General features: G+C 44.8%; 1 protein-coding gene across 2 annotated transcripts in view; it reads left to right on the forward strand.

Annotated features, from left to right (window-relative positions):
* Positions 1–13,633, forward strand: part of rsrc1 (arginine/serine-rich coiled-coil 1) — a 68,924-nt gene that overhangs the window by 42,052 nt on the left and 13,239 nt on the right. For both annotated transcript variants that reach the window (XM_085916780.1, XM_085916779.1), the window contains exon 7: positions 13,537–13,608. In XM_085916780.1, coding sequence (XP_085772906.1) covers positions 13,537–13,608 — 72 coding nt within the window. The remainder of the gene's footprint in view (positions 1–13,536; positions 13,609–13,633) is intronic.

Below are 13,633 nucleotides of genomic sequence, written 5' to 3' on the forward strand. Positions count from 1 at the left end.
AGGTCGATCTCCGTTCGTTTTCGTGATTAAAACCACAGTTGGACTAAAAAATTCTCCAGCGTAAAACTTTGAGCTACAGTTTTTTGTAAAAGCTACAAACTTTATAATTCAGCCCTGAGGTTGCCCTGGTGTACCTAATGAACTGTCCTCAGAATATACCTAGCAATTGAGACAAGTTTGTCATTTCGAAGATACTCGTTGACGTGTCGTCAGAGATTTTTCCAACATGTTGACATTTCCCATGAAGCACATAACGGACGAATGAAGTAATACGTGAAATAATACGCCGTTGTGTTTGTTCTCACGAGGGAAAAACGTTTGAAATGTTACCGCCAAGGCGCGCAACTGTGTTGGTGCCGCCTCCTGAAGTGAAGGTTTGTTTAAATTCAATTAGTGCGGGCCACCCCACCCAACTCCAAAGACACAGCGCGCCTAATAAACATTTAGACACCTGTCGTCTCCAATATCATGTTCCAGGCCTTTGGAACAGATGGAGGTGAATTGTTTCACTCTTCCAGCGCGAGGCTTAATTTCTCACAGATTGCATTTTTTTACACCTCCTAAACCAAATTCACATACTGGGCACACTGTTCTTTTCTTTCTACCCCTTGTGCATGTTTTTATACTTTCCATTTTGTTCTTCCTTTTTAAGGCAGCTGGTAAAAAGTGAAGTACCTTAAAAAAAAAAAAAAACGGGCAATCCATGCTTTGATTTTGGAGTCAGCCAGTCCTCACTTAAATGTCCCCAGTTGGCTGAAATTGCTGATTGGGCTTTATTAATGAAGCAAGCGTTTGGCCTCTAACTCCACGGGCAAACTTTCATCCAGGAGGTACGTCTAAATAGGAGGAAAGTGCACGGCCGCTCTTTCATCTCGTTGTGTGCCGAGACAGCAGAATTAATGTTCATTTAATTTCTCCTTCTTTCTCCTGCTCATATATTTGCATTCTTCAGGTACTCTTTCTCTCTCCTATACACACACGCACACATTCTCTCTCTATTACATCTGTAGCACACATGTTTCCAGTCGTACCATATTGTGCCTCGCTTACAAGAAGCCATTTTTCTTCAATCTGGACACTTGCATCAAAGGCAATTACAATTACATTTTGAGTACGTATTAAAATGGCGGTGACTGTTGGATGAAAAAAATAAAATAAAAATAACCACAATAACCCCCCCCTACTTCTTAAAGTAATATATATTTTTAATAGACTCACTAGACACTTGATTAGGTACACCTGCACAATTTCACGAGAGCCAATATGACATCCGCAGATGGAATCTGACAAACCTTCCAATCCTCAATATGCGCTAAAACTGCCCCCCCCCCCCCACACACACACACACACATCTCGCCAGGTATGACCTCTGACCCCTCCATAATAGAGTGTCACTGTGACCAACAGGAAAGGACGCTGGCTGTTGGCCAAACGCGAGCGTGTCTCCGCATCAGGACTCGATCTCGAAGATCGGCCGCAGTGTATAGACCGTTGTCATTATTTTCAATCGTGCGGTTGTGTGATAGCGAACGGCAGTTTAAATCCCTCAACTAGCATTGTCGGGGCTCCTACACACACACACGCAAGACCGGAATGAGCATTGATGATAAATGTGTAATCCCCACACACACACACACAAACCATTAAAGACAGTGGATTACAGTTTGGGGAATTACAGCAGGGATTTCTCTTGTCTTCCTGTTTTCCTTCCTCTCTCTGCTCTCCTCTTCTTTCACCAGCTCGGTTGTTGTCAACAGCCACACTTGGCTGCCAATCCCGAGCTTTGATGAGGCGGTGTCAGCTATTTGTTTTTGCCCGCAACAAACAACGTCCGTCTCCCCGTAGAAAAAAACAATGTACGTGACGGAGAAAAGCCGCACGACGCTCGTCCCCGGCGTGTGATAATCTGCCACCTTCCTCCCGTTGTCTCTCTCAGGTCTCATTCTCTCCGTTCTCAACTCTTGTCGCTCGCCCTTTATCTCCCCGAGGCAGACTGTGCCAGCCGTCGGCTTGCGGCCGATTACCGGTGTAATCGCTCACATTTTAGATGATCCGATAGGAGAAAGGACCCACAAATCATCTTAACACCCCCTCCAATCCTGGCCAAGTCCTCCTCGAGATGGAGGCCAGCAACTACTTTTTTTTTTGTTGTCTTTCTTGAAACAATCCGAGGCCGGAAAATTCCCTCAGAAAAGCCCAGTTAGAACAATGCAGGGGTAAACCCATTCTGCCAATATCCGCCGCTTATTTCGGTGTAATGTAAGCTTTGGATTTGCTTGTGTAAGTAGATTGGGCCACAATGTGGAGTTGATGTCGCTAACTTTGTTTTAAGTGGATATAGGCTTGTGTGTTTGTGGCTATCGCGCTTCCTCCAACAACTAGCTTCGTTGAAGTTCACAGGAGTGCGACAGTTGCATTTTTCCCCATGGAGTGTTTTCAGCATAGCCATATTTAGGTCTTAAGACAATTTTATTTCTTTGCGTTTTTACTCTTGAGATCAGCAGGCATTTTAAAATATTGTTTATGTGCTAACTAAATTGTATTAATTATACATACATTTAAAATGAATAAAATAAATTATGAATTATTTTGATTCATTGATTTTATGATTTATTATTTTTGTATGAATATGTTGTATAAAAATGTCAAATCGTAAAAGTAAAGACTAAGGGAGACTTTTGTGCCCTGTTGTATGTTTGTATCATTTCGGAGGCTGGTAATTAGACACAAAGAAGCCCCCCCCCCCCCCCCCAGCAGAAGGCAGGGAGCCTTGAGGGCCCACCGGTGAGGCCGGTGGGATGGAACGGGGCGGGAAGGGGGCAAGGGACCAGATTATGATGGTCTCACGGCACCAATAGATGAACCACGTGAACCAGACAGGGCCCCATTGCTTTATTCATTCCCCCAGTGGGTCCCATCCACAGGTCCTCAGCAAGAGGATACTTTTTTTTCTTTTTCTTTTTAAATATATCTTTTTTTTTTTTTTTTTTTCTTTTTAGGTACGCATGTTACACTGTTACAGTGCGTGTGTGTATCTGTTTCCTCCCCAGGCCCGCATTGGGCCTTCATTGACTTTGATCCACTTTTGGCGGAGCTGTTTAATTTCCCCATAATGCTCCTGATCAATGGCTTCCTTTCAGCCCAGACTCAATTAGCGGGTCTAAGCCTCTTTTTGGTTGAGGCCCCAGTTTTATTATCGGAGGGCTTTAAATAGAGATCAATACAGACAATATGTCGTTTCATTGGGTGGGGGGAGGTTAGGATGGACGTTATCAGTTGAGGAGGACGCTTTGCTTTTCCATCCACCTTTATGATTCAGTGGAGTGACATTAGCTACTTTATATGGAGTGTGCTCGTTTTCAGGCACGCGAGCGCAAACGGGGCTGGCGCGGCACTTTGAAGCCATTGTATCTCCTAAACGTCTTGAATTATAGAGCTGTCCAGAGCCTCCTCCTTCGAGCACCTGTCATTTGATGGCTGAACCCGCCTCAACCTCCTCTTCAATTTGCGTCATGGGCGACTAGCTCACCTGTCGGTGCATGTTTAGTGAATAAGTGCATATGGCAGCTAAATGTTTGAAGTTGTGGTTTTAATTGGGGATGGAACAGCCTCAATAAGAAGTCTTTATTATTTTATAATCATTCAAATTTGTTTGGCATACTTTATTTTATTTTTTTGTCATTTTACAGAGACTTTGGAACAATAGAATATTCAAGATATGCTAGTAGCACAGCTTTTGGGAGGAAGATTGGTGGGTTGATTGGTTTGTTGGTTAGTTATTTGTCTGGAGGGTCACTTTCTGAGTTGGTTATTTTTTATTTTTTTTTGGGCGGTTGATTTGTTTTTGTTGGTCTTACACTCAAATTGTAGTAGTCTGAACCTTTTAAACAATGTTGATGCGTCATTACTCAACCCACCTCAACCATTAGTGACCTTGTGGTCACCACTCGCCGTTGTCTGTCATTTATTTGCTCTCCTTTGAAATGAGACCCTTCCTGTATGGCGCAGGTCGTGCGCCCTTGCCCAGAAGTCCAGAGTCTGAAGTTACCACCTGACACTGTTTTTAGAGCCCCCCCCCCTCCCCTCCTCTTAAAAAAAGTCTCATTCCAAGTTTTTAACCCTCATAAAGTGTGTCAGTACTTTGTGAGGTAATATCGCAAGCGCTCTTTCACGCTAGCTTCAAACATGTCTATGTAGAATATCTTTATTTCAATTTGGCTGAAGTTACTCGCCGGTATTATCTCGGCTTAAGGATGAAGCATGGCACTGAGCCCTTTCAAATGGGACCAGTCTAAGCCTATATGTAAACAAAACCTGAAGAATTAGGCGGAGCCGAGCCGGGCCGGCTCACAGTAACTCCACGGAACCACAGAAGCGAATGAGTTCTGATGAAGAGGCCCGTTTTTTTTTGGTTTTAATTGCGCCGAACAAAACAACAGGGACTCGGTAATGGGGTTATAGATGGAAGCGCATTTTGGCTAGATTGTTTCACGCCCTGTGTGGGTGTGAGCAGGGAAGAGAAGGGAGCGAGGGAGAACGACACCGCGGGCGAGTGGGCGGCATTGTGTGGCAAGAACAAAAGGCGAAAGTTGGCAAATGGGGGCACTCGGCGAAAAAGCTTGGAACCAAACCGGCCGACTAATTACCGCCGCGCATTGTCAAGGAGGAGCAAACGCAACAAAACCGGGGATAAAGATGAATTTTATAGCTCATCCTCCTCGCTGTCGCACACACACAAACAAATCCTGCAAATTGAAAAAAAAGAAAATACCACAACACGAGCGGAACGAGGTAGAAGGGATCAAGGGGATTCAACCGTGATATTATACCCACTAAGGCTTCTTTTATTCTTACAATCCCTTCGCACAACACGTTGCAATCTCCGTTTGCCTTTTTTGTGCTCTATGGAGGAAAAGTTTGGGATACATTTATAGCTCAGTTGCGACGGGGAAAAAAAAAAAAAAAAAAGTTGCTGAAATGGACGGAATATTAATTTCATTGTAATTACGCTCGTAAGGAAAATATATCAGGCTAAGTTGATACTGACAGTCCCTTTTTTTTTTTTTTTTTTTTTTGACTCTTATGGAAATTGTGTTTAAACAGAAAAAAAAATCTTGAAAAAACTTCCAAAGCAGCTCTACTTTATTTCACGGACTGAATATCGAGGTGCCTAACATCTTCTGGCATATTCCTTCTGCGTCCATCTCCCCTTCCCTCCACTTTTGACCTTTTTTTTGTTGTTTTTTTTTTTTGGTGTCTTGCTTTGTTCTATTTTGACAAGTCTTTCTGCAACCACGCTCCCCTTTTTTCCTTAACTGCGGAGCATTCACGGGAGCGCGCCTTTCGATTTCGAGATAAAAGCCAGGCCGTCGACGCCGTTCCCGCCCCGCCGCTGAGCTCCTCAAACTCGCTGACAAAGCTGCCAGATCTCATTTGGGATCCCGTAGCCGGTGTAAACTTGCTCCGCCCGTTTACAGTCAGTGAGGGGCAGCGCAAAGTCCTGCTTCAGCCTTGTCAGAACAGAAGCCTCCAAGTGTTCCTTCTTCTTAGAGGCAATGAAAGCTGATTTCTTTTTGTCTTTCGGGTCCACTTAAATTTCTTGCGTTTCTTTCATCGCTTCTTTTTAGCTGAGCGTCAAGCTTTAACTACAATGTGGCACCGAGTTTTATTTATTTGTTATTTATTTATTTTACATTCATGGCCGCCTGGATTCACATGACTCCGGTAGTTTTATTTATTTATTTATTTATTTATTTTACATTAATGGCCGCCTGGATTCATATGACTCCAATAGTTTAAAAAAATGGTCGTAGAAGAATGAGAGTGCACACTTTGAGGAGAGTCTTTGGGATATGTTGGAGACTTTGTAGAGGTTGTCCAAACGCTCCCATTATCAATCCAAGATCTTGGCATGCAATGAATCTACAATGCATGAACATTTTTTTGTTAGTACAAACTTTGCTTTTGGCTTAAATATTAGGCCAAAGGATATGGAGCAAACACCTTTTACCTTCCAGAGGTAAAAAGGCTGCCCTGTTGTGTTTCAACCAATTTCTCTCCGAGGCTTGGCACGGTTACAGAAGCACCACTGGGTGAGAGCACATCTCGTCGATGGACGGGAGGGAGGGAGAGGGACAGAACGCTTGGCTGGACTCCAGTTGTGTTCCTCGCCGTGTGAGAGAGGAATAGCCTCCGTTATCTGCCGGCATTTTCATGTGGAGAGACAAGCAGGAGAAAATCAAAGACGCAGGTGAAGGGGGTGGAATGAGACATTTTTGGCTCTCGCCACAGGTTGGGCATCCATCTTTGAGGAACGATTTTAGCGGTTGACTCCCCCCCCCCCCCTGCCTCTAATTGACGACACACCCAAAAGGTTCTTGCACGCTATTTCAATGAGAGAGTTTCCGTCAGTGGTCGGTCTGGGTGTGTCAAAGCCGGGGGCTTGAAATGAAACGTCCGTAATCGCCACACCGGCATGTTAATTTTCTAGTCTAAAGGGGGGCAGCTCCCTTTTCATCAGGGCGAAAGCTGCCGAATATTCAGCGCGCTGCAGATGTTCATGAATAATGTCTCTGGCCAAACCCCTGGCTGAGAGAGGGGGAGAAGGGAGGGGGGGGGGTGCTGGCTGAGCGAGGCCAGATGAATTACACGTAGGGGGGATCTGACAGGCGGCGTGGAGCTTTGTGATCATTCCAAAGTTCTAATAATCTCTCTCACCTTCTCCATCTCGCCGGTAATGAAAGAGAATAGGTGATTGCACCTCAGGCTATGTTCGACACGTAATGACTCCTCCAAAGGCGCAGAGCCGCCGAGGAAAAAAGATGAACTTTGAATAAGCGGCCAATTGGCCCTGACAGTGTGATAGAGCGCAACAGCCATTCTTGTAGCAAAACAGACGTGCTGCTAATTGATGATCAATATTTTAAGCAAAGCCATGAAAATAAGAATTAAGGGACAAGAAGGGGAGGGGGTGGGGGGGGGGGGGTGATGCTACGGTCATCTTCTCACAAGCTCTCTCTCTCTCTCTCTCTCTCTCTCTCTCTCTCTCTCTCTCTCTCTCTCTCTCTCTCTCTCTATCTCTATCTTTCTCTCTCAATCCATTGCTATTATATTAACATTTTACTCTGACAATTAAAAATTGACCCCAGAGACTCAATCCCAACTTTCACTTTTGAATTTCCAAGCCTTGGTGTAGATCCGAATTCTTTTTTTTTTTTTTTTCCCCAATCTTTTAATAGTGTTTTCAAGTCCCGCCCACCCAAAAAAAGACTACAATGCATGCACATTGAGCCTTCCACAAGGAGAAAAAAAAAAAAAAAAAAGAGAGCACTCAGACCACCAAGCCTGTGGCTCTGCTGTGGCACTGCGTGTTTGTTCCTGTAATGTGGTCAGTTGAGCCGAGCCCCATTGACACAGCCAGAACCTCTCCTCGCTTTTCTCTTCTTCTAAGTGGCCGAGCCTTTTCGTAGTCTCCTTGTGTCATTATGGCGATTAGCCGCTCCGGTCTACCTTTCATGTGCGGCGGGGGTTTTGATGGTCTTAGCCCCCTCCCCAACACGAGTAGTGCCGCACACACAAGACACCTACTCAGCGCTGTGCCGTCACAATGGAATCCAACAGGCTTTCGGCCGGGGTGGGAGGGGGTGAGTTTTATTCTCCACCATTCAACAGCGTAATCAAGTGCGCTCACCCTAAAATAAGTGGACACACACACGGCCTCACACACATGCACCAAAATACTCGTTCAGTTTTTTTTTATATTCTTGAGTGACAGAAAAATAAATCTATTACTGATGATTTGGGGGAAGCCTGCATAAAAGTTGTTTAATTTGAATATACTCGAGTATTTGGCAATTGGATGTGGATGTTTGTCTCTTTTTTTTCCAAATAGGTAACCCGACCTAGCATGATTAGCCAAATATTTTCCGTGTACCTTTTGATATCCTCCCACAGTCCAAAGGGTGCTAGGAAAAAAAATAAAAAAGCCAAGTCCACCAGATGCCAAGAATGAAAAAGAAAAGCAAAGATTTGAAGGACGTGAATGAGATGAGAGGGAAGGAGAAAAAAAAATCGGAGGCATAACAAAGAGGACGTAGCGTGCCGAAACATGACGGGGTTGAAGTCCAGGGTGAGATGTCATTGGCGGGCCGCGGGATGCTTTAATATTTCACAGAGTGATCCCTGCATTATGGATTTGCTCTGATTGCCCTCTCAAGACCTGCGATGTGCACTTAGCCACTCATCTCTGACAAAGTTCTCCTCGCAGAACTTCAGCCCGCCGTGTCTGAAAGGCGTACACAAGCCAATTAGAAGACGTACGACGTAACGTAATGTTTTAATATCCGCGCAGAGGCGATTGAAATTTATGCATGATATTTCCATCCTTGAACTTTGACCTGGTGGCTATATCGTAGACGGTTTGTTGTGGGCTTTACGTTCCCCTTAGGCAGCTTCGTGTTCTGTTGCACGCGCAGATGGACGGACCTCTTGTTAGTGGACGCGCAAGCCCGTGGCGCTACGCAGTCCTCCCGAGTAAGATCCCTTTCTGATCTCGCTCTGACCGCCGTAGGCCTCTGAAACTCCCTCCCCATTTTCCTCCTCCGTTGTGTCCTCGCCGGCCCCGGCTGAGCGAGTTACGGGGCCACTGCTCCGGTCCAAAGGTCAGGTGCAAGTCCCGGATCTGAAACACCCACCCACGAAGACCCCGTTGCAAAATGTATTGATCTCATGATACCTGCTCTCAACCTCCTAAAGGTCAAGGTTGCACCTGAAGGGAGGAAATGGCCTTGACACAAGTGTTGTGTTCTTCTTAGAAGAACATAGGAGCAAATCACTCACAAAGTTATTCATGGTGGGGTGAGAAAAAAAAAAGACGTACTGTACCTGCACTTTGGTGGAGATCCTCAAAATATTCAGCTTTTTTTTTCCTATTTTTTTTATAGGACTGAAATGCTTCATAGAATAACTCAAAAGTTCAAAATGTCAAAGCAAAATCCTTAAAAAAATAAACACCAATAATTTATTTTAATAAAAATATAAAAAAAATAAAATATTAGTAATTTATTAGTATTTGGTACACACACTTTTAAATCCTAATACCTACTTTTGTGAAACATTAGGTTAGCAGACCATCAGTTAATCGTAAATACATTGGCTACATGCTAATGACTTCCTTTCTGGTTTAATTTGTATGGCCCTGTTTGTTCTATTTCAATTAGTTTGATGGATACAAATGGAAGCGTTCAAAATGTTCTTTTAAAATGTTACTCCAAAGCTCTTCTGGCTGTCAGATGTTGGCAAGTTCAGTGCGGAGGTCAGCGTGTCAGCCCGGTTTTCCGCCTCTGCTTCATTCCTCCACGAAAACCTCAGCAGCAGCTCTAATTGATCTCTTTATAGTGTGAGGCGTTCAATCCGGACTCATGTGTGACATCTCCTGTGGACTATTGTCTTTTGACAGCCACATGATGAACACATGCAAACACACTTGAGAGGAAAGGCCTCCCTTACTCATGTTGCCTGCGCGCTGCGTCACCTAGTGGCTGAATTGGGTAGTGCTTCTCCCTGAGGTCAAATGCAACTGCTGTGGACCTGCTACATGGATGCTAAAAACATTGTGAGCATCTGTAAATGATCAGCATGAGGTCAGATGAGTTGACAGAAAACTTATTTAAATATAATGAAAAGAAAAACTGGCATTTTTGGGGAGGAAGATGGTGTTTGTTTTCCTCCTGTTGTTTCCAATTCCATATTATGTTGCCACCTTAGGATCTGAAACTCTTTTACAAAGCGATTAGCAAGATATTCTTTGAAATTCTAAACACCAATTCAATTCATTTATCACCTCCTCTTTCCCGCCATTCTCCTTTTCTGGTCTTGGGCTCGCGTGCCGATCCGGCTTGATTGGAAGGGACATTTTCCCGATGGCGGCGCGCGGTCTCTAATATTCTATTTGTCGTTGGCCGTGAGGCTGTTTTATCTCCTCCTCGTTTTGATTGGCGGCCGCGGCCATCGACGGCCACCGCCCGCACGCCCGCAGTCAAACGGGATATGTTGTCCGCCAACACGTGCCCTCTCGCATTTACACGCATACGAGCTAAGTGAATAACAGTTGCGCTGACCTCGGCCGGCTGCTTTTTTTTTTTTTTTTTTATTTATTTATTTTTTTCCAACGTGGTATCGACTCGCTACAAAACGTGGGCTGGATGCTGCTCTTTCAAACTCTATAATATAATATCTATTCTCACTTATGTATGTAGAGCACCTCGCCTAAGGCCCAAGCAACAAGCGCACTCGCCTTCCCTTATCCGCCCTTAATAACTCCATAACTCACCTCGGCTTTAGATTTAATTGTTTATCCGCGCGTAAACGCATTAACCCTCTGCTGTGTCTGTTTTGCCGCCGTCCCCCGACAAGCCCCTGCGACCGGCGCTCGGCACGTCCAATGAATAGTCCTTCACCGTTCCGTAATAGGGAATCAGCGTCGGAGCAAGCGAACATTGGCAGCGTATAAAGAGATAAATCAGATTGCGGCTCTTGCTTTGCCAGTTTATTGAATCGAAATTGTGAGCGGGCCGCGTGGCCCCCGCCGGCCTTACACGGCCCATCCATCTCCCGGCTCATAATGGCCCCGTTCCACCTGGTGGGAGCGTTATTACATTTCCCCCCCCTCTAACGAGACCCCGCTAATCCTGCCAAGAGGAAAAAGAAACGATGGAGGAAGTGAAAAGAAATACATGGCAACCTGCCTCACTTTCTTCCTCCCCTTTCACGTGAAACATCTTCTGGCAGCCATTGCAAGGGGGGGGATTCCCCCGAGCTGCAATTACGCTCATAATCGGGACGCGCTCCGCCCCTTTCACACGGCCAAGATGGAACGCAGACTAAATGAAGTGAAAGAGCCTTTATTACCCGCTTTAATAAAAGGCCATCGTGCTGTTATTCAATATTGGACTGAAGCCACGAAAGCGGCTAGGAAAGATATTTTTATGGAATGAACATTTGTGTCTTTTACCACCCTACAAATTGGGATTTGCGTGCATTTTGCTGTCGTGTACACATTTGGATTTGGTGACACCAACTTAACTTGACAAACAGGTTAGGGTCGCCATTTTTTTGTTTTTTTACTTGCCCAACCCCCAAGTTAATCAAATCGGAGGTGTCCCAATACTTTTGCACCTGTATGTTTTGCAGTTCATCTTTTCAAGAAGCGCCCATGTTGATGTCATTAAAACGACATCCCTGGCTCTGCGCTCGGCCCTCGCTTCCATTGTTTTGAGGGGGCCGGGGGGCCCCGCCAGGCGTTTTGCGCTGATGAGAGATGGATAAACAGTTTGATTTGCTGCTATCGCCCCAAGGCTCGGTGTACTGGAGAGACGAGCAAGAAACGCTGCGAACGCGGGGAGGGCTTGGTAGAGGGCAAAAAACAGAAGGAGGAGAGGATAAGGGACGCTTTTGGCAAAGGGATGAAGGGATGGATGTGGAGGATAAACATCGCTAAAGAGGCGTCAAATCAGGGGATGTTGTTCGCGATCTTTTTCACGCTCGCTTGTTTGGCTGTCCCCCCCCCCCCTCAAGCTGTCAGTACTTCCTTTCTCCTACACGGCTGCCATCTATCCGCTTGTGTCTCCGGACCCTTTTCCCTCCCTTTTTCTCCCACATCACACCTCTAATCTCTTTCCCGCCTTCTCCGTAGCCCCGAGCAAAGCGACGCACGCACACACCTACACAGGTGTCCTCGCACAAACACACAACTGTGCATGCTAAATAAATTCTTGGCTGCAATGAGAGCACGCAATGGAGAGTAGAGGAGTTAAAATGCCAAATAGTGCTACATCACTCTCCCCCCCCCCCCCCCCCCCCTCCTTTGCTAAGATGCTAGTTAGTTTAATGCCATTTGTTATACCAGGGGTTGTCTAGCTTTTTACACTAAGTATGACTTTTATGACATATAGTCAGCGACAAGTTTGATTTTAAAAGCTAAAGTTGATTAAAAGGTCAGGCCCTCAATTATTTTACAAGTCAAAGTAGTTGTGAAACTCTTCATTCAATTTGAATGTAGGTATACTGCCTCCTGGTGGCCAAAGAAGTAGCACAATGGCAATAGGCGTCAAAGTATGACGTCATGATGCACAAACTTTAATTCTCCACATTCGGTTTATGTTTTTAAAAAGAGTGCGAAAAATAATTATAGAAATTTGGAGCTGGAATGGACATTTTCATTTAATTCAATGACGTATGAAAAAGTCAATTAAATTAAAAAATATTTTTATCTTTTTTTTTTTCCCCCCGATTAAATTGTACAAAATTATGTACTGTATCACGTTTGACCATAGAGCTTTCACAGTCATTAAAAACAAACAAAACGCTGAATTTCCCAGTTTGCTTTTTGACCCGAACCTTCGGCTTCTTAAATTGGGACTTTTAGCGTGGAGTTAAACAGATCCAATAACAACGCGCGCAATGTTCCACGCACACACGCAGAGGGAGGTAGACGAGGGTTCACTCATCCGTGTCGAGTCATTGTTAGTAAAGATGCGTAACCTCCAGACTTAACCAGCCGTAACAGCCGTGTGACGGCTTCTTTGTCTACGCCAATTAGCGAACAAAACCGGCGGCGCAGTCGAGCTCACCCTCTGGCCTCACACACACACACACGCGCGTGCAGACACACACACACACACACACACACACACACACACACACACACACACACACACACAATGTATACACTGTTTATGTATTTTATGTAACATGTTTGCTTGGCAGCTCATAGAACCAGTCACTTCCAATGAGGCATTTCAAACAAAGCACACTCCCTGCAACAATCTGCCGTCAGACTCCCACAGTTGTGCCCTCCTATAGCGGGCGCACACTTTCCCTGCGCTCTCCTCCCACTCTCGTATTACGTTCACCTCACCTAAAAAAAAAAAAAAAAAACAACAACACTGCAGCCTACTTTTTTCCCTGCTGAAAGTTTAAACTCATTAAGTGTAATGATATCGGAGACTCAATTTTACATAACTCACTCATCAAGCAGGCGAGATCGCAATAAAGGCGAATGGCTCCATCGAGGCCTCGCCGCCCGCAAAATAAATGATGTAGTGCGCCACGGAAATGTAATTAATTCACAGGTCGTATTGATAGTCCTGCCACACGGCACATTGTGGTTTTTTTTAATGTTGCTAAACATTTTGATTATTTTTTTTATTTAGGCGGAGGTATGAAAAGAGATGCTTGACGAGTGTTTATTCCTGCCCGGCCGCCCGGCTCGCTTTTAAGCATTTCATTATGCCAACGAGATAAAGAGCTGAGAGAAAGAGAGAGAGGCGCAGGGTTGCTATCTTTGACTTTTTGCAGGGGAAACTACTTCCTGCCTGCGAGAAAACAAGATTCGTTTTGTATCGTGTTCTATACTGTTTTCAGCACATCATGTTTAACTTTAGACTAAACGTGTTACTTTGTTTCTGCATTACAGTTGATATTATCAAATTCATTAACCATGTCTTTTCTTCTTCTTCTTTTTTTTTTTTTTTTTAGCCAAAACAGATGAAGTTCTTAAGGCCAAAATAGCCAGGCAAGAGCAGGAGATCCGAAAAAAGCTGGATATGGGTGAGTGTTGTGTGAACATGTGCTG

Source organism: Syngnathus leptorhynchus, chromosome 7 (assembly GCF_054491065.1).
Source record: "Syngnathus leptorhynchus isolate UIUO chromosome 7, UIUO_Slep, whole genome shotgun sequence".
NCBI classification, from domain to species: domain Eukaryota; kingdom Metazoa; phylum Chordata; class Actinopteri; order Syngnathiformes; family Syngnathidae; genus Syngnathus; species Syngnathus leptorhynchus.